Genomic DNA, 27566 nt, shown 5'->3' with positions numbered 1-27566 from the left:
CAGCTGTTTTGTGTATGTCCACAGAAGGCTCTCATACACCGTCACCTGTGGGTGCTGACAGAAGCCTATCACCGCTGCTGGGAGCTGGCTGTGTGCTGCAGACCATAGGGCTGCCCTCGGTACAGAGCTGTGACCGAGCACACACCATGCACAGAACCCAATTGTTCCTGCCTTGACCTCCTGCCAGCGAGGCTGTCCCTCAGCCCTGCTATGAAGAAGTTCCCCAGGCCAGAGTGCAACGGGTGCCGCTTGCTGTAACCGAGGTGATCTACTGCTGACTTCAGGCGAGGGGTTTGTGTAACTTTGCTTGGCTGTGAAGCCCTTTGCTGTTGCCTTTTGGCAACATCCCTGCATGGAGGGACTGTTCCAGATGTGTATTGTTGAGATAGAGCTTTTCTATGTGTGGCGCTTCCCTGCTCATAACATTTCTTAGGGTGCTCCTGGGTCCTCTCCTCTCTGTCAACTCTCTGATGTTTTGGTGTCTGGCCGTAACTGGTGTCATTGAGCTCTGGTGGCTGTTATCAGAACAGACAGTATCTATTCCTGTATGCCAGCGTATCACTGTAGAGTGCTGGAGCTGCTTGTTGAGCTGTTCTGCCTTCTGCAAATTTCCCCTTACTGAAGAATTTCAGCAGTGACGGCTTTGGGCTGTGTTGGGGTTCCTTTTGTTCCTGATGTACCAAAAAACACTTTCCTTGTTTCTCTGCCTCAGCAGCCTGTAGCGTTTCACTTGGGCTCCTTGCTATCCTTCAGCTTTCCCACATTTCCCCTGCTCATTTCCTTATAGCCTGAGGGAGAGGATTAAAATTTGCTTCAAGTTTTCATCAAGTTGTTGCAAACACTGACAGCATTTTGGTTGGATGTGACTTTTGGGTTTAGAAAAGTCTTACTTCAAAGATACGTGACCATGTTAAGTCAAACGCTTTCCCCAAGTTTAAGAATTTTTCTATTCTTATGCAACTGTAACTTCTGAAGCCCTAAATCAGTATAAACTGGTTTTTGTTCTGTTTGCACATACTAAATGCAATCAGGGCATAACCGCTTGCAGCTAGGCCATGCATAACCTTTACTTCAGTGATCAGTTTCCCTTTCTCTGTCACATAGGATTTCCCTGTGCCAAATGCAGTGTTTCTATATTATGAATTTGATTTCTCTAGTTTTTAGAAATCATCAGGCTGTCGCAAAGTTGATAGAATGATTGTTTAAGCATCTGTTTAATGAGTGTAAGTCACGAATGCAAACAGTCTGGGGTCATGAAGGGGGAGGAAGCTCCGGACATTTTTGGCTGGGTGCTGAGGGCCTGGACGTGCTGTTCCCTGCTGCAGGTTAATGGCCGGTGTGCCCTGTCCCACTGTGCTCTGGGTATGAGGTCACTGATCCACGGCTGCCAGGATGGTTTGCCTCGGAGTTGTCAGCAGCTTGTAAACAAGTGATGCCCTTGTCAATACAATACCGTTTCCCCGTCTGTTGTATTCACCGTCTCCTCACCAGGCAGCAGTATAAGTCCCAATGTTCAGGTGATGTATCTATCCCTCAACTCATCAGTGGCAGCACTTTTGCTGAACAGATGCTAATAAGAATCCAGTGTTGTGTTTTTAATTAACTTTCTCATATTGCTGAATCAGGCATTCAGGATGCTTACTTCTTCCCTGCACCACGGAGATGTTTACTTATGTTTTCAACATCTTTATTTTCATTATTAATTTTGCTTTATTGTCTTTTTTCCAACTCATCGTATAGGGTGTTTTTTTTTAGGTCGTTTTTGGTTGTTTTTGTGTTATTGGTGGTGGTTTTTTTTCTGCTAGTTGGGGACCTTCCCAAGTATTCAAACCGCTTTACTGCACAAACAGTTGTTTCTTTCTCTGTGGAGGTGGAAGCCGCCAATGATGATGCCTTTCCTTACCCTTTTGCCAGATGGCATTTTGTAGTCCTGCCCTACGCATTGCTTTAACTGATGGTTCTTTTCCAGTTCTTTGTCTTTCTGGGAGGTGCTTCACAGGGTCCACTGAATTTTCTCATGTCCTGCAGAGTACAGGGACCTGGAGCATATTGTGTAGAACAGAATCTCTTCTAACCAGCCTTGGAAGTCTGTCTAAACAGAGCAAACGTCTGCTCTCATCAGGTGTGGGGAGATGTGTGACACTCTGTTATCCTTCAGTGTTTTGAGATAGCAGTAACTGTTATAAAGTTCAGTAGAACTCAGTGAGAAAGAGTACGTTCTTAAGGAATGCAGATGCAGGGTCCAGTCCATCGTTTATTTTATTGTTACCTTGTTGTGTTATGGAAAGTGCATCATCACACTCAAGCTCTGAAACAAGAAGAACTGCTGACTACTGACCGAGCAGCGGATGTGGCTGGATGGGAAAACACTGGAGGGAAACATGGCAAAGAACTTCGAAGCTGTTGCTACTTTTTGCACTCCTTAAGTGAAGTTGAAGATCATGGAGTACTTAACAATGTAAAAAACCCTTTGGAAGTTTGAACTGTGCTGTGCCTCACATGCCTAAAAGAGCTCAGTGTGTTCTACTGCCAAAAAACAGGCTTCAAACTGTGTCTGGATCCATTCAGTAAAGTCGTTTGGTATTTTAGGTTCACGTTGTGCAACTTGGCCCTCCCCTGTGGCATTTTGGAATCTGCTGCTCACCTTTCTTATTCACTGATCCCAGCAGGGGATGAAGGACCTTAATGTGGGCACCTGCAACTGAAGCTGGTCCCCAGCAGCCCTGAAGGCTGAGAGCTTTGTTTTAGCAGCCGCAGACGGAGCTGTGCAATGAGGCATGTGTAACACCAGCCCTCGCTTTTTGGCAAAGCCAGAGCTGTTCTGTGCAGAGCCTGAGTGCCAAATCCACCCCACAGGCAGAAGGACAGAAAGGAGCTTTTGAACTTTCCAGTGGTTATGGTAAAAGCTCCACGTGTTCCACACTGAATCTTCAGGGCAGCTTAAGAACCATGTACATTGGCCCAGAAAGAGCTGCCAGCTCGTAATGAGTGCTGTGTGTTAGGCACACGTGGTATAGGTTTTAGGGCGTGATTTCTTCCTTATAGGTTTGGCTTGCCTTACAAGGATGCTAAGAACTTCAGAGGCAAATGTGTATTTGTGTAGTCCCAGGCTGTCTTATTGGAGATGTCTATGCTTGGCTTTCCTATAAATTGAGGTACTTTAGCCTAAGGAGGTTATGATACTGATGCAATTGTATTCCTCCCTGCATTATAGAGAAAGATATGCTTTGTTCATCAACATGCCATTGAATTTAAAACTCTCCTAATGGAGCTGTGCATGAGTGTCGGGCTCTGTTTTGCTCAGGAGATGTAGGAATGTCACAGGTCATCAGAAGAGTAAAGGGGATGCACTTGGAAGGATCAGGCACGAACAGTTATTAGTACGTGGGGGATAAACCCCCATTACAGCTGTGTGCTTCTTCGAAAAGTCACCATTCCTAGTTATCTTCATGCTTCTTTCAAAATAGGAAATTGCTGCTTTTTTATATATAGGTCAGCTGCCATCAGCAACATCTGCAGGAGCTGAGGGTGCTGTGCAGATCAGAGTTGTATCAGCAGTTCAGCTCTTGGCAGCAGTTGCAAAGTGAGCTTGGATGAAGCAAGCATGAAAATTTAGGGTTTTCTGTTTCTCAGTAGGATTCTCAGCAAGACGAAACACATTTGTAGCTTGGGTGGTGGAATTCTTGGAGCATTCAGCACCGCACTGTATCCAGCCCGGTTGTGTTGGAAACTTAGGGGTCTCTCGCACAAGGTTCTTTGTGAGGATGGGGACTGAAGAAGGCTAGCTTCATGAGGTCAGTGCTGGGGGAACTGGTGCCCATACCAGATACCTGCTGGTCTCAAAGGCATCTCTATGCATACGACACAAACCCACACAACTTTACTCCTTCTATCTGACGAATGTTTTACAAATTTTACTTCTTAACGTGGTTTATTTAAATTTGCTGGAGGAGGCTGTGGGTGAGCAGAGAACTAATGTTTTTGATTTTATGAACAGAAATAATTTATGATGGAAGGAGGCTTTTTTTCTTCCTCTTTTCTTCTTCTTTTCTTCTTCTTTTCTTCTTCTCTTCTTCTTCTCTTCTTCTTCTCTTCTTCTTCTCTTCTTCTCGTCTTCTCTTCTTCTTCTCTTCTTCTTCTTCTTTTCTTCTTCTTTTCTTCTTCTTTTCTTCTTCTTTTCTTCTTCTTTTCTTCTTCTTTTCTTTTCTTGAATTCTGTCAGGAGAAAAATAAGGGCTTGCTAATATTAGTTGTTTATTTCCTTTTGAGGGAAGGAGTGAAGAGGCGAGAAAAGAGTAATACTGAAGTAAAACAAATTTACTCCTTGCAAACATTCTGAGGAAATAGATGTGTATGTACATCCTTAGAAATACATATCTAATTTTAATCTTGAAATATAGAGAGGGAGAAGCTTTCTCTTTCAGCATTTGACTTCAGAATTCTTTAAAGCTTTCCAGTACGTTCGTATTTGTGGGGCTGATGACAGAGCAAATGATCATACTGTGTGATCATACGTGCTTACTGACCGAGAGCAGCCAGCACTCCCGGTGCGCTTTAGGCCATGCACGTATGAGCATGAGCTAGTTTTGAGGGCAAAATGTCAGTCTGTTCCCTTATTTATAAGGGTAAGTAACCCGTTTCTGGAGCTGATCCTCCTGAAGTGGCTGTGTGCGGGCTGTCCGGACTGTGCCCTTGTCAGCACACTGGGCTCGGGCCCAGCAGCCAGCTCCTGAGGGAGCCTGGGCCCGGCGCCCGCTGACACCAGGGCAGCAACTCTGTGTTGCTCTGCGTGGAAAGATTCGCTCATTTCCACCCAACACGGTGAAATAGAAACGGGCAGCCATTTCATTTTGAAATACCCCGCCCTCCTAAACAAATATTAAAAAGAAAATGTAGGTTTTGGCCCGTGGGTATCCCAGTAATTTCCACTGATTAAGTTGACGCTTGTAATTGGGATCTAGATGGTCCATGTTTTGCAGAACATTAAGTATCTTTGTTTTTTGATATCAGTAGAGGAATTCACAAGATTTATACAGTCCCTTTGATATTTTATTTAACCCGATAACTGCTTGGGAAGGTAGGAGCCTGTTTGGTTTACCTTTGTCCTAGATTCAGTTTTAATATCTAATGCATAAATGAAAGGGGTGATCTTTATTCCTAATGATTCATGCTGCCTCAGAGCACCGTGGTTTCGAGTTGTGCTGCCTTTCCCACTGGGGGATGCAAACAAAAGAACAATAATTTCAGACTCCTCCTCCAGTTTCCAAGAGAACCTTAGCTGCTCAGGGATAGCTCTGAATTTTAAAAGCATTTTTCTTCCAAATTATGTATTGATTGCACATAAAATAGCAGTGCTGTAATGTGCAATTTAAAACGAATGCATGATGACGCTCATTTGCTTTTGATGCTGCTTTTTTCCAGCAGAAAACAAAAAGGAGATTCTGTTCCCATAAACCAGTCTTGCAAAACCTTTACAAACATTTATTAGTCTAGACACAAAATATTCTCACCCAGCCTCATCCTGATGATGGCAAAAAGAAACCGACAAGCTAATATTGTACTTGGCTGTCCAGAAAAAATAAAAAAGAACGGGATGCTGGGGGTGAAGGGTGGGAATCTTGCCCCAGGCCACCAAACCAGTAACATTTTGCTGGGGCTGCCTACAACAACAGATGCGTTTTGATTCCCCTGGGTTTTCCAGGCCTGCCTATTCTCTTATGCTAAACTTGGACACTCTCATAAACATTCTCTCTGAGCACCACACCCTGGTCTTATCCTGGACTCCTTTGAGTTGGTTGATTTAATAATGACATTGTACATGTTCGTCTTGCCTCTCTTTACCCTCTGTTCCTCTTTTTTCTGTTTTTCTGTTTTTCTGTTCCTCTTCTTGCCCTGGAAGTGACTTAACAAATGCATTAATTCAAAAATATTTAAAATATATGGGAATTGGAATAATTGGTCGAAATCAAAATGATTTAATGTGGGAGATTTGACCACAGTTTAAATCTGAACATATGGAGCATTGATCTAAATGATCTATTTTAGTTTTGAACTGCATTCGTACTTTTGATATCTTTCATAAATAGCAAATGCTTCTCATTGTTTTGTTTCAGGGTTGTTTGCAGACTTTTGCTTAGAGGGATAAGTTCTCTACATACAGTGTTATTTTGTCAGGCCTTTACCTCGGCATTCAACTACTCACATTATTAATTTTTACATCTCATCATTTTCTTAGAAAATAGTGAGTTACACATATCTTGTGTTTCAGATGATGATTAGCTCCTGTCACTCCCAATTTATGCCAGACTGCATTTGGTCGGAAATTAAAATTTAATTGAAAATTCGCCTAAGCAGCATAATGTGTCTGTATTATTAATTAGTTGCTGTAAATATGGAAAATATATAAGAATATGTGTTTATTGAAGCTTTTAAAAACCCATAAAGGAGTCAAAATATAATACTTACTTACACTTAGTAGATTACATTGATTGTTTCTGTGATGATGTATCCATGTATGTTAAGGTTTTAGCCCTGGTGGAGCTCATGCTCAAATTCTAATTGGAGATCTTATACAGTAAATAAAACGTTCTGCTTTTTCAGCTCTGAGGGAGTGGAAACTTCTCTTGTCATTCAGAAAGTGATTTGTATCTTTGCTCAGTGCAACTGTCTTCAAAGTGAATGGCTTTCTATACAGTTAGTCATTGATTGCCACTGATTCCATGTTTTCACCAAGAATTTCCAACTGGCATCTAAAAAGAAAAAATATATATATTGACCAAGTTGTTTTTTCTCTGTTTTCTTTTTATATTCCATTAATAAAAATTGATTTGTTTATAGTTAGAAAGTACTTCAGCCAGTGATCAGTGCACTCAAAGGCAGATGACTGCTTTAATGTTGATAAACCAGGTGTTACTTATGAGGGAATGTGTTCAGTGTATTCGTAAAACATTAACATAAATTAACAAAGTGTTTCTAATTAACTGATTTTTATTTTCTTCCTCTAAATAATAGCATGCTTAAATGTTGTACTGATTGTTCTCTTCCTGCTTGGCCCCCAATGCTATCTTCCGTGGCATGCGATTTTTTGAGGTTTTCTCTTGCTTCTTAAGTCTGTTTTTCTTAGCACATATGGTATTTAAAATTCTACTGTCAATTCTTATTTAAATCAGTCAGAATACTGTTTTGACCCTAGGATATCTATGCAGCTTTAAATTACCTATAGATTTCAAAACAAAACTAATCCGATTTTGTGTTTAAACTTAATGCAGCTACTCATTTGAAGCGCAGTGTTTTATTAACTGTGTACTTTTCACTTAAGTCCTGTTGTCCTAATTTGCCATGATTATACCAGTACGTGGCAGACAGGTGAAATAAAGTAGCCTGTTTCTTTAATCCACTTTCTCTCTTCCCTGCCAGGACAGCTGGGCTCCTTCTGCCAGAGTAGCTCACACCACTGACAGCTCTGGGAAAACAGAACAAGGTGCAGCCCCTGTTCTACCTATGGCAGCGTCTCCCGGACTGGAGGTGGAGATCACAAATGGGGCTCTGAGTAGTTAAGAGAAGGGAAATTAAGTCATGAAGTCAAGTTTGTGGTCAGAATGTGGGGAGTGAGCTTGGAAGGGGTGTTGGCTCCTTAAGAGCCTTTATTTCTCCCTGGTAACTTGAGTACACTGTTATCTCTCTGACTTCCCCAGGTGACTGAACTTCCAGATTCAGCTTTTTATTCAGCTCATTCTCCTTGGAAAGCTCTATATTCCCATGTCTTTTACTCTTTTTGTCACTGGCCTCATTGGCAGTAAACAGTGTTTATCCATACTGTGAGTACACAGAATAAGACGCTATCTCCCACAGAAATCAGCAGGAGCATCTTAGTAGTACAGAACAGTGCTCAGCAGGAGGATGGAGTCGGGGTCACTGTTGCAAATAAAAATGCTTTGCTTTTTGCAAAGGTTAGCATGGAACCCAGTGGTGTTTCATTAGGTGGTTGAGACCTGCAGAGACTGTTTATGCAGGCAACTCAGTCTGGCCTCCTTGCTTTTTGTTATAAGATGATGCATCCCCAAATCATAGGGGGATGTCTTAATTTCAGCTGGGATCGCAGAATCACAGAATTGATGGAATTGTTTTCTTCGGAGTGTCTGGTATGATTCTGTGTTTTGGTTCTAGGAGAATCCTTTTCTCTTAGTAAATAGTTTTAGCTCAGCCCACAAGTTCTACTTTGTTTTTCTCAATTCTCTCCCTTCTCTCCCCCATCCCACTGGGAAGCTTTGGGGGGGAGTGAGTGAACAACTGTGTGGTGCTCAGCCACCTGCAGGGTTAAACCAGAAAAAAAGCAGAACAGAAGGCTTTTCTGGACATCAGCTAATCCAACCTCCTGCTCAAAACAAGGTTTACTTTGAAGTTAGATAGGGTTGTTCTGGGTCTTGCCAAGTTTTGAAAACTTCCAAGAATTAAAATGCCTTTAAAGTTCCCAGTACATCTCCAAGATCTCTGCAGCAATTGCCTGCACTGCATAGCCAGCACTGAGATGCTGTAACTGCCGTGGCTGTGCCCCACAGTTCTTCAGGAGCAGACCAAGGGCGTGTTGGCATTGCACTGTGATACTCACCAACCTAAGCAAGCTTCACATTCTCATCTTGATCTTGATGGTAGTTCAGCACTGCAGTAGGAGTATTGCACCTAATGGCAGGGTCTGAGTGCCCTGCATGCAAAGAGGGGAGCTCAAGCGTTTCATACTTGTGTTGTGAAAAGTGTGGCTGCATGATCAGTGTTGGATCGGGCCAGAGGGTAACATACTGAAGAAATTTTGGAAAGTCAGCTGTGCTTGCAGGCATAGACAAAAAGTTGTATACATGTCACCATTATGGAGAAGTCTGTCAGTGGGGACCAGGTGAATTTTAGCTTTTGTTCACTTTGAATTATGTAATTTGCCTTACAGTAAAGTTGATATATGATGCTGGAAAAGATATACATATTAAAAATATGTAAATATGTAGAAAGAAATATATATCTAAAATGTCAGCTCCAAAGTCATGTTTTTGACTTGCAAGTAGAGAAGTAAAGCATGTGACAAAATAAATAGAAGACTTAACTGTGTACTGCACTCTTTGATCTTCTCATAAAGTGATAGCTAAGGTGATGTAGGAGCCTTTGAGAAGGGGTGGGATGGGACACAGGTGGGGCTGGGGCATGCAGAAGGGGTAGTAAGGAAGTGCAGGTGAGCAGAAGCCCACAGGGCCTGCATGGCTCTGAAGAGTAGTTGCAGCCTTGATGGCGTGCCTTAAAGTCCATCTCAACAAGTGCTGGACTAGGTTTGTACAGTAGGATCTCTTTTTTCAAGTGACACTCTGTGTACATGTTTATTTCTATTCGTAGAATACTGGCTCCTACAAGCACTGGATTCATGCTTTTATGTTCAAATATTTTGGGATCTTTTACAAATTACTTAAATCCAGGATCTGTATTCTGGTGTATTCAAGTCTGTGCATGGAATACGTAGCAGTGCATGTTAGCGTCTCGTGGCGAGTCCATTCCGAGTCCTTGTTTTTGTTTTCTTAAGATCTCAGACATGAGAATTTCTGTCTTATTTCTGCTTTAAGGCTGCTTTTCTTCTTTATTCCTTGAATTTTGGGAATTCAACTGGTTCAAGAGCAAAGTGAACAGAGAGTGAAGAAGGAAGCAAGAGATAGAAGACAGGCAGACTCTGCACGAACCACTTTATCTTTTTCTGAACAGCTCTGCGCCCCAGGGATTTGACATAGGAATCAAAATTTGGCAAGGATCTAGGCCTGAGGTCTGAGAAAAGTGTTCTGCTGTTTTCAGAGAGAGAGAAGGAAAACGGGAGAAAAAGAAAAGAATTTGGCAGAATTATGAGCCATAACGTACCTTTTAGTATCCAAGCTGAAATTTACAGGATATTTTGTCACCTGCTCTTGATAGTACTTTTATGCCTGTCGTGCACATTTGCATGCTTCTTTAGACCACCTGCTTTAAGTGGGTTTCCCTCCTCTGTGTAGGTTGGTACATTGGCATGCAGCAGAGCAGTGCTGGCCTGGTGTCAGGTGGAGAAGCTCTGAGAGCCAGCAAGCCCTGAGATCTCGTCCCACTTGTTTAAGGGTAGAGAGCTCCCAAGCCTGTTAATTGCCGTTGAGATTTCATTTCACTACAGCAAAGGGAAAATAATAATGAATGCAAATAGCAGCTGATCTGAAATCCGGTTTCCAGTGTGATGAGGGCATGCACAGTTAGTTTCAGTCGGTGGAGGAGGGGGAGAGGAGAGGGAGACAATCTGTGCTGAGCTGTGTCACCTCTAACAGCGCGGGGGTTCCTGTATAGCAACGAGATGATGAGAGAATGAGTCGGGCTATCTAGCAAAGGAGACCATCTGTAGGGCTGCTGCGTTCCTCCCTGAAAAAGCGGAAAGGTGCCTGGGGACACGAGCTTCAGGAAGTGAAAGGAAGGTCTGGTACTTCCAGCACTAGGCTAAGGCCTGGGAAAGATAAGGTCTCTAGAAATTTTTCAGCTGAAGGAAAAAAACAAATGCACATTTGAGTTGAAAGGAACATTTTGTGAAGTCGTGTCTGTGCCAGATTGCTTCGTTTTAAAGAAGGAAATCCCAGGAGAACAAAACCTTTTGTTTTGATGTTTTAAGGAGAAACTTTTTCATAAACAGTTTCTAAAGCGAATCAATTTTAACTGTTATGGTTTTTAAAAGCTAACCTGAAGCAAACATTTTAGGGGTTGAATTAAATGTTTAATCAACCCAAAATGCATTCTGCAATCTTTTCAGGTCAGTAATGTTATTTCCTCTTCCTTTCCGTTTTCAGTGTAACAGCACGGCAAGCAAAACAAAACAGCCGTAACTATGCAGAAAAATCAGTCTCCAACTCTGCTCCCATTTTGTTGGATATGACAGACATTTATATCAGCCAGGTCTGTTACTTTTAAGAATGATCCTGCAGAGATGGTAAAAGCACTGAGTGCTCACAATTTGAATTAAATACTGTAGGGGGTTAAAAATTGAGACCTGCCGATGTGATATTGAGCTGCTAAAATAAGTAACAGAAAATACTTGTTTATTTATGTGCCTGAGGAGCAGAAACAGGCACCGTATATGTTAAAGATGCTGCTTCACCAGTACACCCATGACTGTTAAATACCTGTCAGATTTGATCAGTAGCTCTTACGTGATCAGACCTAAAAACTGGCTATGGTTTTGTGTCAAAAGCAGTGGGACGATTTGTGCTCACTGTAGAGGTACCTGGGAAGTATTCTCTAACAGAGAAAGATAACATAGGTCATTTAATGATCAGTTCTAGCCTAAAGTGCTGATGTTTACTGTGATGGATATCATGCTCATTATCCTTTAAAACCAACAGGGATTGGAGTTAACCATGAAGATTGTCATATATTCTCTGGCAGGCTCCTTTTAGTCTCCAGGGGGCTTCACGTTCACTTCCCATTTCTCAGCCTCAGCTCAGGTCTGCTTTTGGCTTATTAGAAGGTGTATGTGGGCAGGAGTAGAGCAACTTTTGGTATTTGCCTGCGGGAGCCATTGCAAACTAATGCAGCAAGGACTTTATGCTTGCCCCTGTATTGTAGCACACCTGAAGTCCTACTGCTATCTGATAGGTTTTGCTCCCATTTTGATGTGGAACATGTTTTAAAACTGGAATGAAATATTAATATTGTGGGGTTTACACTGCGATTTAGTTTTATTTTAGAGTAATAAGCAGTAATAACTTCTATACTTTGCAGGTATTGAACAACTGAAGAAACTAGCTCCATAAAACATCATCTTTCACCTTCCTCACTGAAAGGCAGTGTAGTGGCAGCCCCATCGGAGCAGATTATGGCTATACTGAGCTCTGTGCTGAATAGTTCCTGGCTTGGATACAGCGACTCAGACAGAATGGTAATAGTTAAGAGTGGGCTAAACAAAGGATTGACAATTCCATATTGTTGTGGATTAACCAGAAGTTGTACAAAGAAGACAAAACACAGTTTTCTGTGCTGACAAATAGGCAATTTATAATGTAGGTGATATTAGAAGCGATTCCCATTCCTCAGTCTTCTCCTAAGCCACCCTATTTGTGCACATTCTTCCAATGGCATTATTTGAGTTTGGCTCTGTTGTTTTGTTGTTTTTTCCTCCTTTTTTTTTGTTGTTTTTCTCCTTTTTTTTTTTTTGTTTGTTTGTTTGTTTGTTATGGTAGATAGAGGTGTCATGCAGCAAGTAGGGAAAATGACTTTTCATAAAGCATACAGCCTGAGCACGTGTGTACAATGCGTTTTCTAACCTCATTTATTTTGTGCTGCATCAGCTTTTCTTGATTGGAGGCTGGAAGGAAGGGATGAGTAATAATTTTGTCCTGGAAGCAAGTTCTTTTACTTCTTTATCTGTCATTGTCAACCATGTCTTTTCCTTCTCAAACTCTTATCAAAGAGGCAAGAGGTTTCTGCCTGCATTTAGAAAATACTTGCATAAATCTTTATCCAAATCTGCTATGGAGACAACATCTAAGTGTTGAATTTGACTCTGGAGAATGTCTGTCCTAGTAAAATTATTAATGAATTGGGGTTAGTATCTGTTTGTGTTCTATTTCTGAAGAGCTGTGTCCTGAGCAATTGCCAGCTCAAAGATAAAATATAAGTTCCTGGACCTTCAAAAATGTGTGCCTGAACTCACTTTATTTTTTTGTTTGTATCTGAGAAAATACCTTTTATGGACTGGTTTTGCTAGAAATGTCAGTACGTAATTTTACCCCAGATTTTGAAAAAGGTGTTACAGTGGTGTTTGTCTTGAGAGATGAAGTGCCACTAATTGAAAGTTTTCCTATAGATGCTTCCACTGAAGAATCATTGAATGGTTTGGATTGGAAGGGACCTTAAAAACCATCTAGTTGCAACCCCCTGCTGTGGATCCTTCAGACCAGGCTGCCCAGGTGCCCATCCAACCTAATCTGGAATGCCTTCAGGGATGGGGCATCCATAGCTTCTCTGGGCAGCCTGCATCAGTGCTGCACCACCTCTGTAGTGAAGTGTTTCTTCCTTACATCTAATCTAGATCTACCCTCTTTTAGTTTAAAACTATTGCCCCTTATTGTCACAAATGTCCTTGTAAAATGCCTTTCTTCACCTCTAGGGTATGACTGGCTTTCTGAGCTGCAAGAACATGTTGTTAGCGTGGACATGTTAGTTCACGTCCATTTTTTTCATCTACGGAAGCATCCAAGGCTGCTCTCAATCCATTCATCTCTTAGTTGTGTGCTAATGTTTGCAGTTGTTCTAATTCAGGTGTATTATTTTGGTCTTGGCTTTGTTTAACCTTAGATTCACAAGAACTCATCTTTCAAGCTTGTCTAGGTCCCTGTGGATGTCATTCCTTCCTTCTCTCCTGTCAGCTCTACCACCTAGCTTGGTATCATCTGCAGGCTTGCTGAGAGTGCACTTGATCCCACTGTCTGTGTCATTAATAAAGATATTAAACAGTAATGGTCCCAGTATGGACCTCTGAGATCACCCCTCATCAGAGATCTCCACCTGGATATTGAGCCATTGACTGTAACTCTCTGGATAAAGTCAGCCAGCCAGATGCTGCTTTTGGCATATTGTGAATACTTGAAATACTTCATGACAAACCAAATTGCACAACACAGTTTCAGTATAGAGAAATAAAAATACAGTCCAAACAGGAATAGAATACCTTAAAAATATTTTCTTGTGTATTTGATCCGAAGTATTTAAGGAGCAAGCCAAAGTATCCTCTGGACCATTAGTGGTGGTCTTTAAGAATTTGTGAAGGCTGAGGGGTGGTCTTTGTGGACACAAAGCAAGCAAACATAATGGCCAGTGTTAAATGAGAGAGTGAGGCATGAGCAGAGAATTACACATCATTTAACAAAATATCTGTACACAGAAATATATAGGACAAATTAACTAAAAAAAAAAGCTATCTTTAAGCACCCAGAGAGTGAGAGATTTTTTCTTTTAAGGAAAAAAGAAAAGGTGAATTTCTCAAAAACAAGTTACACACATCAAGCCAATTAATTTACTTTCATTCCCTGTTAAGGGAACAGGATGTCACAAACCCTGCCAAAGACAAAATACATGACAGGGCTGCACTTGGTGTTCTTGTAAGCAGTACAGAAGGGATGTTTTAGAGGAACTTAAGCACAAAGGTGATGCATAATTGCTTTGATTTTTATGCAAGTATGAGTTTTCATAATTACCTGATAAAGTGAAAGAGCACATCAAGCAGCGTGCTACAGATGAAGTAATCCCATTGGTAACCAGTGCAAGGGAGTGGAGGTTTCTGTACAGTTTGTAGAGGACAGAAGGCTGGGAAAGGTATCAAACATCTGGCTTTGTTGAGATTTTAGTGAATGCTGCTGTAGCTCTTCACAGCTCATATTTACATAGGATTTTGAAATCACAGTTTCCTGTGGGAGGAAAAAAAAAACAAAAAAAATAAGTGTAATGAGTATCATAGAACAGTTTGGGTTAGAAGGGACCTTTAAGATCCTCTACGTCCAACCCCCTGCTGCAGGCAGGGTCACCTCCTTCTAGACAAGGTTGCTCACAGCCCCATCCAGCCTGGCCTTGAATGCCTCCAGGGAGGGGAGGAGAGTATAGGAACAGTTTCCTGCTCAGTAAACAGCAGAGGAATGGGATAATCTTCCGTGCACGATGAGCAAAACCAAACCACAGCAAAAAGGGACATGTTACAGAGATTAAACTACAAAGGCACAGATGATCCAGTTGCACGTAGGCTTATAGGCACTATGAATGTTGTTTGCTAAGGGAGGGAACGGGGGAGAAATGCTTATAGATTTGTTGGCCAGGGTTTGTGCTTTATTTATTATCTCAAGCTTTATCTAGGCATGCTGCAGTGTTGTGTGTGAGGTCAAACATTGCTTTCACTTGTGCTCTGGGCCAGCCTCGTGTGACCCTCAGCACGTCCCTGTGCCTGTGCAGGCAGCCCCGTAACGATGGATCCTATGTTCTCCATTCTGGATGGGTACTGCAAGGCATCTTAGTTACCTTCCAAACTGCAACTTCAGCCAGCTTTACTGGCTGCTAAGTAGCTTTTGAAAATTGGTATTTCTGGTATTTCTGAAATTGTTCTCAAGATGGCAGAAGGATTAGGTAATACCACCCAGCTCTTCTCCAAGAGAACTGCTCAACGTTCAGTTTTGGCTGTGTCTGCCTTTTGTGATGAGCCCCCTGGCCCCGCACAGAATCGGCACAGTTAATGGTGCTCTACCTCTTATCCCTCAGAACGTGGAGACAAATGGATCCATTTGGCTTTGCTTCCTCACTGCAGAGATAAATGAGGTGGCCTGTGATGCATATTTTGTATGCACATTAAAATAAATACTTTTTGCACTTCAGTGCTGTTTTCCAGAGTGCCAGCATTAGTTTGTGGAAGAGTGTCTTTCAAGTCTGGTGCTGTGAAATAATTACGATCCTGAAATGATGATTACCTAGGATTTATCTGTCAGCACTGTCAGTGTCCTTAATGCTGTGCAACCATACCCTTGGCGTAAGGAGCCTGTTGTGCCAGGCTGTGCACAGAAGAAATACAGGTAGATTTGGAGGATTACTTACAAACGTTTGGGGAGGATTTTTGCAGAAAAGTGTGGTGATGTGCACAGTCTCAAAAACAGAGTTTACAGAGCAGCACTGGTAGCAATAGATGAACACTAATGTCTTTGGCCTTAGGAAAAAAAAGTGAAGTTAAGAACAGCCTCTGCTGCCCACATAATCAAAATAAAAGATTGTGTTTGGAGTGGAAATGGTATTTTTTTCCCCTTCTCACTTCTTTACTCTTCCTTTTACACTGCTCTTCTTTTTCTCTTAATATTTTGTCATGAGCAAAGCTGGCTTTCTGTTTTTAACCTGTTACATGCTGTTACCTTTATAAACCTTCTGAAACAGCTGCTTGAATCTTCCTCTTGCACTTGAGCATGCTACTGCTTTGGGAAGCAGATGATGTTCTGCTATCTAAAAATTCATGAATCTATGGGATTTCTGGAACGAGAAATCAGTGTCTCATTTTATTTTAAGAAGGAAACTATTACAGAGTTTATAACCCTTTTCAGTAGCTTGTGCATAATTTCCAATAGACTAGTTATGGTCCCCGTGGGATAAAAACTCACTCCTCTCTGGGCGATTTAAGAACATGTTTATTCTCTGAATTTATGTAGGCATCAAATTTAATTTGTACTTCTGTAGTTTTTTCTTAGAAATGAAGTAGAATTCTGAATATTTCTTTTCCTTCTGCCTACTGTGTCACTCTTTAATCCCTTTTCTGTAGTGAGGTTTGCACAGTCAATCTTGTCCCAATTAATGCATGGAGCCATGAAAACAGTGTAGTTAATTGCCACATGCTAACAATTTATTGGTCTGGGATTGGCCTTCATTTGGGAGAATGACATCTGGGGAGCTAGGGTGAGAGGACTGTCATCCTTGTCTGTTGGAGTGCCTTGAGAAGGCATTGTTTTGTCTGCTTTCAGACTTGGAAGAAATGACCCAGAGTATGCATATACGTACATACATAATGCAGTAGAAAAATATGCTAAGCATGCCTTTTCTAGGAGCCTTCACACCGTTGGGCATAGCAGACAAGACCATCATGGAGATGTCATGCTGGGGATGAGTTTGTGATGAGAAGGACTTGAGTTTCCATTGCAGCTGAGAGAGAATGTCGTGGCCAAGATAAAGCAGCTCAAGAGTAAGACTGCCAAAATGATGTAGGGAAACAGAAGATTACATTTTCCATCCCATTCTCTGTCTTACGCTTTTTGTTGTATTCATTGCATAAATTTCTGCCAATAACAAGTGGGTTGGAATTTGCCTTTCTTACTCTAGCTTTGAGGATCGATCTCTTCTTGGAACGGGTCTGCTGGTTTCAGGGGTGAACAGTGGAAGATTGAACACCAAAGGGCTGAATTAAATCATGCTATGTATCAGAATAGGAGATACTCTTTAAATTGAACTAATTATACTGTCTCTTCTTTGCACAGGTGGTGGATGTGGACTTTAAAACAGTGTCTCAACATTTCATCCTCAACTGTCCCTTTTTAATCTGATTGCACTACAAAAGAAAAGCTGCTAATGGGATAAATGTTGAGACGTTACAAGAACTGACTTGAAGTACCAAAAGCCATTATTATTAATCAAGAAGAGCTTGAAGCTAAGTCTGTATCTGACCAGTCAGTATCACTTTCACCTAACAGGCATGGCAAGTAAACGAAAATCAACAACACCGTGCATGGTCTTAGCCAACGAGCAAGATCCGGATCTAGAAATGGTATCAGACTTGGAGGAAGGACCACCTGTAGTCACGCCAGCAGATAATAATCCTACAGCAGAGAGCATAGCAAGCGAAGAGGACGTCCATGAGAATGTGGATTCAGACAATCAGAAAAATACAAATAAAGTAGAAGGTGGTTATGAGTGCAAATATTGTACTTTTCAGACTCCAGATCTCAATATGTTTACTTTCCATGTGGATTCAGAACATCCCAATGTAGTATTAAATTCATCCTACGTTTGTGTAGAATGCAATTTTCTTACCAAAAGATATGATGCTCTCTCAGAACATAATTTGAAGTACCACCCTGGAGAGGAGAATTTTAAGTTGACCATGGTGAAACGTAATAATCAGACAATCTTTGAACAAACAGTAAATGATCTCACTTTTGATGGGAGTTTCGTTAGAGAAGAAAACGCTGAACAGGCTGACCCTTCTGAGGCCCCCTCCGCGGGGATCTCCATTAGCAAAACTCCCATTATGAAAATGATGAAAAACAAAACAGAGACTAAACGTATCGCTGTTTTCCACAATGTGGTCGATGACATTCCTGGTGAAGAGAAGGGAAAGGAAAATGAGCCAAACTCTGAAGAAGTAGTAGAAAACCCACCACCGGCAGTTTCTGAGTCCAAAGCGAGCCATTCGGTTGTTTGCAGTGCAGCCGATGTAGCCAGTACGGTTGTGACCCCAGTGATTCAGCCTGGGGTGGCACAGGTTATAACAGCTGTTACAGCTCCACAGAACTCAAACCTGATCCCCAAAGTCCTGATACCTGTAAACAGCATTCCAACCTATAATTCTGCTTTGGACAACAATCCTCTTTTGCTCAACACCTATAACAAATTCCCGTATCCAACCATGTCGGAGATCACCGTTCTTTCCACTCAAGCTAAGTACACAGAGGAACAGATTAAAATCTGGTTTTCTGCCCAACGTCTGAAACATGGTGTGAGCTGGACACCAGAGGAAGTGGAGGAAGCAAGGAGGAAACAATTTAATGGCACAGTGCATACTGTGCCACAGACAATTACTGTTATTCCAGCGCACATTTCCACTGCCAGCAATGGTTTACCTTCAATTTTACAGACATGCCAAATAGTTGGTCAGCCAGGACTTGTTCTCACTCAAGTCGCAGGTGCAAATACGTTACCAGTAACAGCCCCTATAGCTTTGACTGTAGCAGGAGTCCCAAACCAAACCCAGTTACAGAAGAGTCAGATTCACACTGCTCAGCCTATTGCAGAAACCAAACAAGTCGCTGCCGTTCCAGCCCCTCAGCCTATCAAAAATGAAACTGCACTAATGAATCCCGATACCTTTGGCATGCGAGCAAAAAAAACAAAGGAGCAACTGGCAGAATTAAAGGTCAGCTACCTTAAAAATCAGTTTCCTCAGGATTCAGAAATTAGTAGGCTTATGAAAATAACAGGCCTGACGAAGGGAGAGATCAAAAAGTGGTTTAGCGATACACGCTACAATCAGAGAAACTCAAAGAATAACCATGGGATTCATCTCAACAGTGACTCATGTGCCACCATCATTATTGATTCAAGTGACGAAATGAATGAGTCCCCAACAGGAGTTGCTTCACAGAACAAGACGTCCTGGAGTGCATTTCCTGACTTCACCCCACAGAAGTTCAAAGAGAAGACTGCTGAGCAGTTGCAAGTCCTCCAAGCAAGTTTTCTTAATAATCCTGTCCTTACTGATGAAGAGATGAATAGGTTAAGAGCCCAAACCAAACTTACCAGGAGAGAGATTGATGCCTGGTTTGTGGAAAGAAGGAAAACTAATGTCTTAAAGGAGGAGGGAACTGAGATGAATGAGAGCAATGCCAGCAGCTCAAAAGAAGAAGCTGGAGAAACATCTGCAGGGGATGGAACAGCAGGGTCAAAATCAGGGGGCTCTGCTCCAAGCAAAATAGGCAAAAAATCACCAGAGCAGTTGCACATGCTTAAAAGCTCCTTTGTTCGTACTCAGTGGCCATCTCCACAAGAATACAACAAGCTGGCAGAAGAAACGGGGCTCCCAAGATCAGAAATTGTGAGTTGGTTTGGAGATACTCGCTATGCCTGGAAAAATGGGGGATTGAAGTGGTATTATTATTACCAGAGTGCCAATGCAAACAGTCTGAATGGCCAGGGCTTTTCAAGGAGGAGAGGGAGAGGAAGACCAAAGGGGCGAGGAAGAGGGAGGCCTCGAGGGAGGCCTCGGGGAAGCAAGAGGTTAAATTGCTGGGACCGAGGTGTGTCTGTCATAAAATTTAAAACTGGAACAGCAATCCTGAAGGACTACTATATGAAGCACAAATTCCTTAATGAGCAAGACCTTGATGAACTTGTCGCTAAATCTCACATGGGGTATGAGCAGGTCAGAGAGTGGTTTGCAGAAAGGCAAAGAAGATTAGAACTTGGAATAGAGCTGTTTGAGGAGAATGAGGAGGAAGATGAAATGTTGGAAGATCAGGAAGATGAAGAGGAAACGGATGATAGTGATACTTGGGAACCCCCACGACATGTTAAGCGTAAACTTTCAAAATCAGATTGATGTGCAGTTTGGAATCTGGGAGCCAAAAACCCGTGAATTAGGTTTGATGTTACAGTGAAGAGCCAAACAGTTTTTCATGGCCTTCAGCTTCAGCAAGCACCGGCTTAGCATCTTCGTTGCACCTGAAGGAACGTGGGCAAGATGCTGTCTGCGCAGGCAACAGATATTTGCTTCCTTGCTACCAGAGATGGACGTCCTCGGGCCTAGCTGAGCATGTGGGGTTATAAATCAGCGCCAGTTCAGCTCCTCCTCTTCCACGTGACCAGTGGGAAGGTTCATCATTCACGTGACTGCTTCTCAATATTTAATTGCCTTATCTTGTTTAATTCCAAAAACCAAACAAACCACAGACACATTTTTTTGTTGTTGTAGGAGAACATTACCTGCTCACAAAAGAGGAAAATGCAAAAACCTAAGATGTCTTTTTGCAAACATCACTTCACCTGAAAGGTTTCAAGGCCTGGGTTTATTTCTTAAGGAAAGAATTCAAAAGAGAAGGGGAAAAGTGTGACAAAGGAATCAATGAACATAGGGGTGAGGATTGCTTGGTTTAAGAAAATGAGGTGATATTGGCACCTTTTGTGTATCTTCAGAGTGTTTTGGGTTTACAGAACTTGTGTTGAAATGTTTCTTGCTGATAATTACGAGCTAACTGAATGAGTTTACTGCTAGAAAATGCTTTTTGTTAAATTTAATCAGCGTATCTTACATCAATTTAATTTAAATGCCTGGCAGACTTGATGCAGTTGATAGTAACATTCATTTTTAGCTTGTGCGTTCTTTACTTTTTTGGAAAATGGTCAGAAGCTATGTGTATTTCTAACAAACATGAGTAATTTCTTGAAATCTTACACTGTATTTTAAGGTAAACGTGAGGTGGGAACTGCCTAAAAATCATTCAGCATTGCTTAGGGTTTTGTATGAATACACAGATACAGAGATGAAAAGTGTCTTCAGGTACTAGCAAGAAAGGTTTTCAAGTATGCGGTGGCAGTGACCTGCTTTTTAATTTTCAAGCAACATGAAGTTATATGCCTTTTAGGTGCTTAAAAATGATAAACAAACCAGTGTTCAACTGTTTGTTAACAATAGCCCAACTGAATGTTTTGCATGCAAGTTTAACCTAAAATTCATCCTACTGAATTGAGCTCACCAATATTCTGGCTGTTCTTAGGGCTTCTGGGTGAACACTTATTTGTAGAGATGGTTTCATCTACATGAACTGAACTCCAGAAGTAGTCTAATCCGATAGGGAACATCTGCATCTTGAGTAAGTGCTTCTGTATAAATATAGAATGGCTTTTTATATACGTAAACCTCAAGGTAATGAAATAGTAGCATAACCAACTTAAAAATAATGGGCCAAATTCATGAAAGCTAGGTTATGCAGATATCTGGCATCATAGAAAACTGGTACTCCAAGAAGAGTAGTTTGTCAGTCTGTATTTTTTAGGGGTGAGTTATATTTAGACGTCAAAAATGGATGATGAGTTGGTGCTGCTGTCATCAGCATTGTCTGCTTTACATGGGCACTAACAGGAACTATCCTAGCAATCTCTCTTTACACCTCTGCCAACATCTTCTCTGCAGGCATTTGCATCTATTGACCTACAAGAGAGATTAGCGTGGAGAAAATGTTCCCTAATACTTCTACATCTCCAAGAATTACTCTTTCTTCCCTATTGTGATAACTGACTGTCCAGAGACCAAGGAAATGCTTTCAGTGATGATTTTCCAAAGCAGAGGAGTTCATGTTAGATCTGTTTTTCATGTCAGATTGTGAGTGAAACCTGGGTGAAAAAAAGAAAGGGGATAATGTCTGACCAAAAGAAGAAAAAAAAAGAAAAAAAAGTGTGGTTAACTTACCTGACTCACCTTCCTCCCTGGACACGTGTAGCTACCTTTCTGCTCACTGATTGAATGGGCTGCCTGAATTGCAAGATGATGTTCTGCTTGAAAGCCTTTTTCTGACCTTCTGAGATTGCTAGAAATACTGATGTGTGTGACAGTTTTGGTTATCGAACTGTTTCCTGGCATCCAAGACTCAAGTCAGTGAAACCAAGGCACAAAGCAGCCAACAGTGAGATATCTTTATCTCTTGATGCTTATCACTGTGAGGACAAGCCTAGAATCCCTCAGCTTGACTTTGGGATGGGAGAGATGCAGAACTTTGTTGGCAGTGTTTCTCTGGAGTGCTGTGACTCTGGGTGCAAGGTGGTGTAAGAGAGATCAGGATCTGGGCTTTCCAGCATGAATTGCTACAGTGATTAGGAAGTAGAGAAAGAGATGCTGTTTTCAAATTTATGAAAAAATTAAGGCACATCTTTAAACTGCTTGGGAATATGCTTTTAGCAACCAAAATCTGGAATTGCCTTAAATCTTAAGGACAAGCCAGAATTAATTTTCTTTCCCCCCCAAAAAGACCCAAGAAACCTGTCTAAACATCTCCATTTTTGTTAGCAGACACTTAATGTAGGTTATCGCTACATCGAACCTTCTTTAGAAGATGAAAAAAATAAGGATCCAAGTTAATTATATGATTAAACTGGGAAATTTTCCATTTTGGCAGCGTTCTGTTAAATAACACTCAATTATAATGATAGGCCTTAGTACATCTGATCTCAAAAACACAGGAAGAGGAAATGCATTGTTTATCAGACTAAATATAGTTGGATTGGATGTCTTCTTTCCATAAAATGGTCAGAGGGGATGGCTCATGTGTACTGGTCTGGATTTTCAAACACTGTAAACATTACAGTTCCTTGTATTCCAGTGGTTTTAACAGTATTTGCAGCCCATTGAAACCCCATTTCAGAATACAGATCTGAATTAAACAGGCTTTGGGCGGGATAATGAGAGGTGCAGGGTACCCACATTTCCTCTAGGCTAGATGCACATTGTAAGTCTTTCAGTTGTGCCAAGGGTGAGAAGAATCTGTGTGAATTCAGACCTGAAAACATCAGTTGTATGCACTTATTATTACTTATAATCTGTTTTGTTTTAAAAGAAGAATCCATTAATTACCAGTTTATTTCATGTTTACAGCATGTATGTATTTGCACTGTGTACTGTGGGAGAGAGGGAGACACCTTCCAGAGGCCTCCTGCATCAGAAATGACAAGAAAAGCACTGGAAAGAGCTGTCAGCGTGCGGGTGGCTGACAGGACGGACTGCTTTGTCTGTAACTTGTGGTCGTGGCTGGTTGGAGCTCAAAACTGCTGGTAACTGTGGTTAGTCCAGATTCATCTCATGTCGTGTTAGGCTGCTGTGCTCCTTACCATGGTGCCCAAGGCATACTGCATAGTCTGAGAGAAACAGAAATTGTCGAGGGGATACAGCGCATCTTCATTCTCTCCCTGAATTGACATGAGCATCAGTTCCTCTGGAGCTAAAGTTGAGCTTTCTCTTCCATCTGCTGTCTCTGCCAAGAGTACCTGATGTTACGATGCTAGTTAATGCTGTCTCTGGAATATAGTTAACTGAGGATGAAGGTAATCCTTTGCTAGAATTGAGAGGGAGAGCACTAAAAGCAAGCAAGCAGTGTCACAACCGGTGAGCCATCCACTGTCCCTGACCACGGTGCTTCGTAGCATGTTCTGCTCTTGCTTCTGAGGACAATGGAAAGCACAGTTCTGTAATGCTGGCTTCCCAGTGTCACCTTCTTAATAACCCCAAGATTGGTGTGAGTTATAAAAAGAAAGTCAGAGTTACTCTCCCTTGCTTTGAATGAACCAAGGGAGTGCTTGTGTGGCGTGCAAAGAAGGGAAAATGCAGAATCTTGAAGAGACTGCCTGTTGCTTGCTCTGCAGAATTCACTTACCTAGAACTTGCTGAGCAAAACAAATGTTACTCTTGCTGTTTTGACAGAACAAGTGTTGCAGTCTCTCGTGTTTAACATGTAGAAATCTCTGCTTTGATTTGAAAGCAAAAGAAAGATATCTGGCACCTCATGATTAAAATTTACTGGATTATCTCTAGTACACCTTAGTAAATTAGGCCATTTGATTTTTCAGATTTGTCCAATGATGATTTTAAAACTTTTTTTTTTCCACAGCCTTATATGCAGTATTGTTTCTGTCTGTAACTTTGAAGGAAACTCATGCAGAATCCACACCACACTGGCATGAAATATTTTTTCTAATGCATGACTTGCTGACTTTGGGCAAAAGCCTATTTTCTTCCTGCTCACCAAGGCAGGCAAATACACTCCCTTCTCCTCCGCGGAGCAGAGAAAGGATTTTTGAAGCCCTTGCAAAACGATTCACAGCGCGATGCTGTCCCAAAGGCCAGAAAGCCCCAGCATGCAGACATTCTCCTCCTCCTTCTCTATTTTCCTCTGAAATGAGAGCACAGCAGTAACTCTGACAACTGGTCTCTGGCTGCTGAGTAATAAGCTGTAGTTTAAGGTCAGGAGTATTTTCCCTTTTGCACTTAATGGAGTACTGTGTATTCGAATTGGATCTCAGTGTTTGCTTTTGTAGATACGATGGTCCCAATTTGCATCCTCCACCACCTTCTCCTCTCTGTCTATATTCATATCTCCCAAGGAGAGAAGATAATTGTTAAGATTCTGTAATGTTAAATATCCCTCCCCTTATTTGAATACACGCAAATGTAGAGCGCAATGAAATATAGTTATTTTCTTTGATTTAATTTATTATTTATTGGAAGATAATTTTGCTTGCATTTAGTAGTAATGAAAATATAGTATTGATGAGAGAAGAGTAAAACTGTTGAGAGGTATTCACAGTGCCTGGGATGATCGTATAAATTCCGGATGGGAAGGGCAAGTGCAGGGCTCAGTTCCCTGCCCTGAGCAGTGCTGCGTTATGCTTGCGTTCTCCATCAGGCTTTTGATTATCCTAGGGCTGAATAGATGTGGTATGTGGCATGACACAAACTTGTTGGGTCAAGTGACTTAAGGTTTGTGATATATTAAAAGTAGGTAGGAAATGAAAGCTGTAGCAGAAGGTGAACATTTCAATAACTCTACGTGCTCAGTAGCTTGAATTTCTGTATTGTTATCTCACTTTTGAAAAGGGAGGTTTTGAAGCACAGGCAGGTTGTAGACAGTATTTTCAAGCTTTTTGGGTTTTTTCCTTCTGCGATGAAGAGCATCTGCATTTTTTTCAGTGGATACTCATTTAAAAAATGACTTAATGCAGCATGTAAAATGTGGAATGGTAACTGTGGATCCCACAGCACTTTTCATGAATTAAGGTGGGATTCACCTGATTGTATGTCGGTGTCTGCATTTGAGCAAGACACCGCAGTAGCTGATCAGTACAGCTAACGAGTGCATGTCAGCAGCTCATCCTAACCACCTACAGTCGATCACACGAGCTGCACCCTAAGCCCTACTGACTGTTACAAGTGGCTCGCAGACACTGGAGTTAGAGCCATCTCAAGTTAGGTGAGATGCAGCCTCACCTTGGAGCGTGCTGGCTGTGGCAGCACTGGGCACTGCGCCCCGTTAGGCTTTCCTTGTGGTTAGCCGTGCTACTGTCCTCTGCTCCCCACCTGGTGCATGTTGGGAGGTGTGAGGCCTTGGTTTGGTTTTGGTTGTTATTCTAGAGCAGGTGGCACTGCAGTGGTGGATAAAGTAACTGATCCTTGGTTAAAAAACTGCGGTATAAACACGGTTCGGGGGTTTCTAAAGTTTTTTAGAGAGAATGTTACTATATGAACATTGGATTGTGCGTATCAAAAATGTGTTAAGACAAGTAAGGCTCGTGTCCCCACTGATCAAAGCATTTCCTTACACTTATTCAGTACTAGATATCTATAACAAAACTTACTGTAAAGGATCTGCCAGAATGACGGAAGATTCGAGTTGTCTTCATTTGTGATACAAACAACCAACCACCAGAGCTCCACTACGATTCTGAAATGTTCCCCATGCCTCCAGTTCCAGCTTACAGAAGCATTTCCAATTCTGCTTAGTTGGTTATCTGCATGTATGCTTACAGTTTGTACAGAAATGCACTAAAAATGAGTTGCCCAACCCGGGAAGGCTTTATATTGTATAGAAAATGTGGCACTAGGTACTGCTCTTCATGTGCACAGGAGAGTTAACAGGTGTCAATCTCGTTTACAGAAATGATGGAGCTTTGCAATTTTCTATAATACATTGCAATATATTTAAATGTCCTGTTTGACATGTGAAATGAAATTAAGTTAATGCATCGTTATGTATTTGAATATGAGGAAGACGATTCACTAACGACCAGCAAGGTTTTTAGAAGGTGTCCAGTATGTAGCAGTCTGTGTGATCTGTCTGGTGTATGTGATGTTGTTAAAGGAAGCAACACTACTATTATCATTTAGAATTAAGAGTTTCTTAAGAGTGATGCAATAGCTTACAGTGTCTTTCCTTTGTAGCTGCCCAATGTGGTGAAGGGGAAGCAATTGTTGAAAAAGTTCAAGATAACTGGTTAACTGTGAATGGGCCTAATCTTTCGTGAAACCAAGAAAATATTTGGACACACACAGGACTTGAATACTCAAAAGGATTGGAACTTAGTGTTGTGCCAAAGTTAAACTACTGCAGTTGGCAGAAGTTCTGCACTGTAAATAGAAGACTGATTAAAAGACAGCTTGTAAAAAAGAAAAAAAGATCAAATTTTAATACACTACGTTTTTATTCTGATACATGACGGAAACATTCTGTTTTAGACCTTTTTTGAAGAGGCTTCAGTGACCACTAGATTTTGTCCTCTTATATTTTGTTTGGCCTAATACTATATGTTCTAGTAAGATGGGCTTTACTGCCTGTGTTCTTTGATACGTGATTAAGCTTATAGCTTTGAGTGACCAAACATTTTACAGAGTAAAAGTTCTTAGAAACAGTATAACGTAACTGATATTTCTGTGTCTTATTTATCAGGCTCTGCACAAACTTGGGAAGTTGTGCTGGACTTGTACAACTTACACGTGGGAACGCAGCATACTGCTTGGTATTACAAACCTAAGCCTTTGAGGCAGTACGGATCTTGTCTTTGGTTTTATTTTTGTTATTTTTTTGAGGCAATGAGATGAACGGATGCTGCTGTAAAATATTTGTAATATTGCCATTATTGCTTTCTGTAGCAATTACTGCTTTTGTTTCAACAGATAAAGAAAATAAATCAGAGATAGAAAAATCCCAAAAGAAGCCGGTAGAAGAAAGGATCACGTGGGAACTTCTGAAAATAAATTTTGTACCAAAAAATTTGAAAGCAGAAATAATGGAATAAATGTCTCCTTACTGACTGTGTGCTTTTTTAAAAGGATGTGCAGAAACCGGCAGCCGCGTTCGCATGAAAATGTCACCATCTTCTTAAAGCGTCTTTTTTTCCCGTCCACAAACCCGAGTGTCAGCGATGCCTCGGGTGCGTTAGGTTTGGAGATGTGTGCTGGCTGAGCAGCCGGCACGAAGCAGCCTCACGCGAGTCAGTACAGCAGCGTGGTGCTGGTGTTCTGCCCCATCAGCAGGCCGGGGCTGCGCGCAGCGTTTTGCTCTGTGCTCACATTGAAAGTGCCTGGTGTTGCAGGAGCAGGGGCGAGCAGCAACCACTTCACCTCCCTGCTGAAGTCCTTGTCGGTTGGATGTCACGCTTGGTGACTTCAGGGCTGCTGTAAAATGTGTGTTTTCCTCCAAGCAGACTGGGTCTGAGCACGTTCCGTTGAATGCTGCATCCCGCTGGCTTGCCGGCAGGGCAAGT

General features: G+C 41.6%; 1 protein-coding gene across 9 annotated transcripts; it reads left to right on the top strand.

Annotated features, from left to right (window-relative positions):
• ZHX1 (zinc fingers and homeoboxes 1) lies at positions 1-27114 on the top strand. Of its 9 annotated transcripts, none has more exons than XR_004159330.1 (3): positions 1-263; positions 17027-20397; positions 26245-27114. XR_004159330.1 is itself a non-coding variant. In XM_019614238.2 (3 exons), the coding sequence occupies exon 3, from the start codon at positions 17242-17244 to the stop codon at positions 19861-19863; it is 2622 nt and encodes an 873-aa protein (XP_019469783.1). In that variant the 5' UTR covers positions 10849-10931; positions 11757-11913; positions 17027-17241; the 3' UTR covers positions 19864-27114. The 9 variants fall into 9 exon arrangements, 2 of the variants coding, with proteins under 2 accessions (XP_010707584.1, XP_019469783.1); XR_004159327.1 differs by having other exon boundaries at positions 22909-27114; XR_004159324.1 differs by having other exon boundaries at positions 21038-27114.
• Positions 27115-27566: the final 452 nt, after the last annotated feature.

Source organism: Meleagris gallopavo, chromosome 3 (genome assembly GCF_000146605.3).
Source record: "Meleagris gallopavo isolate NT-WF06-2002-E0010 breed Aviagen turkey brand Nicholas breeding stock chromosome 3, Turkey_5.1, whole genome shotgun sequence".
Taxonomy (NCBI): Eukaryota; Metazoa; Chordata; class Aves; order Galliformes; family Phasianidae; genus Meleagris; species Meleagris gallopavo.
The sequence above is the reverse complement of the archived record's forward strand: the minus strand, read 5'-3'. Positions and strand labels throughout refer to the sequence as shown.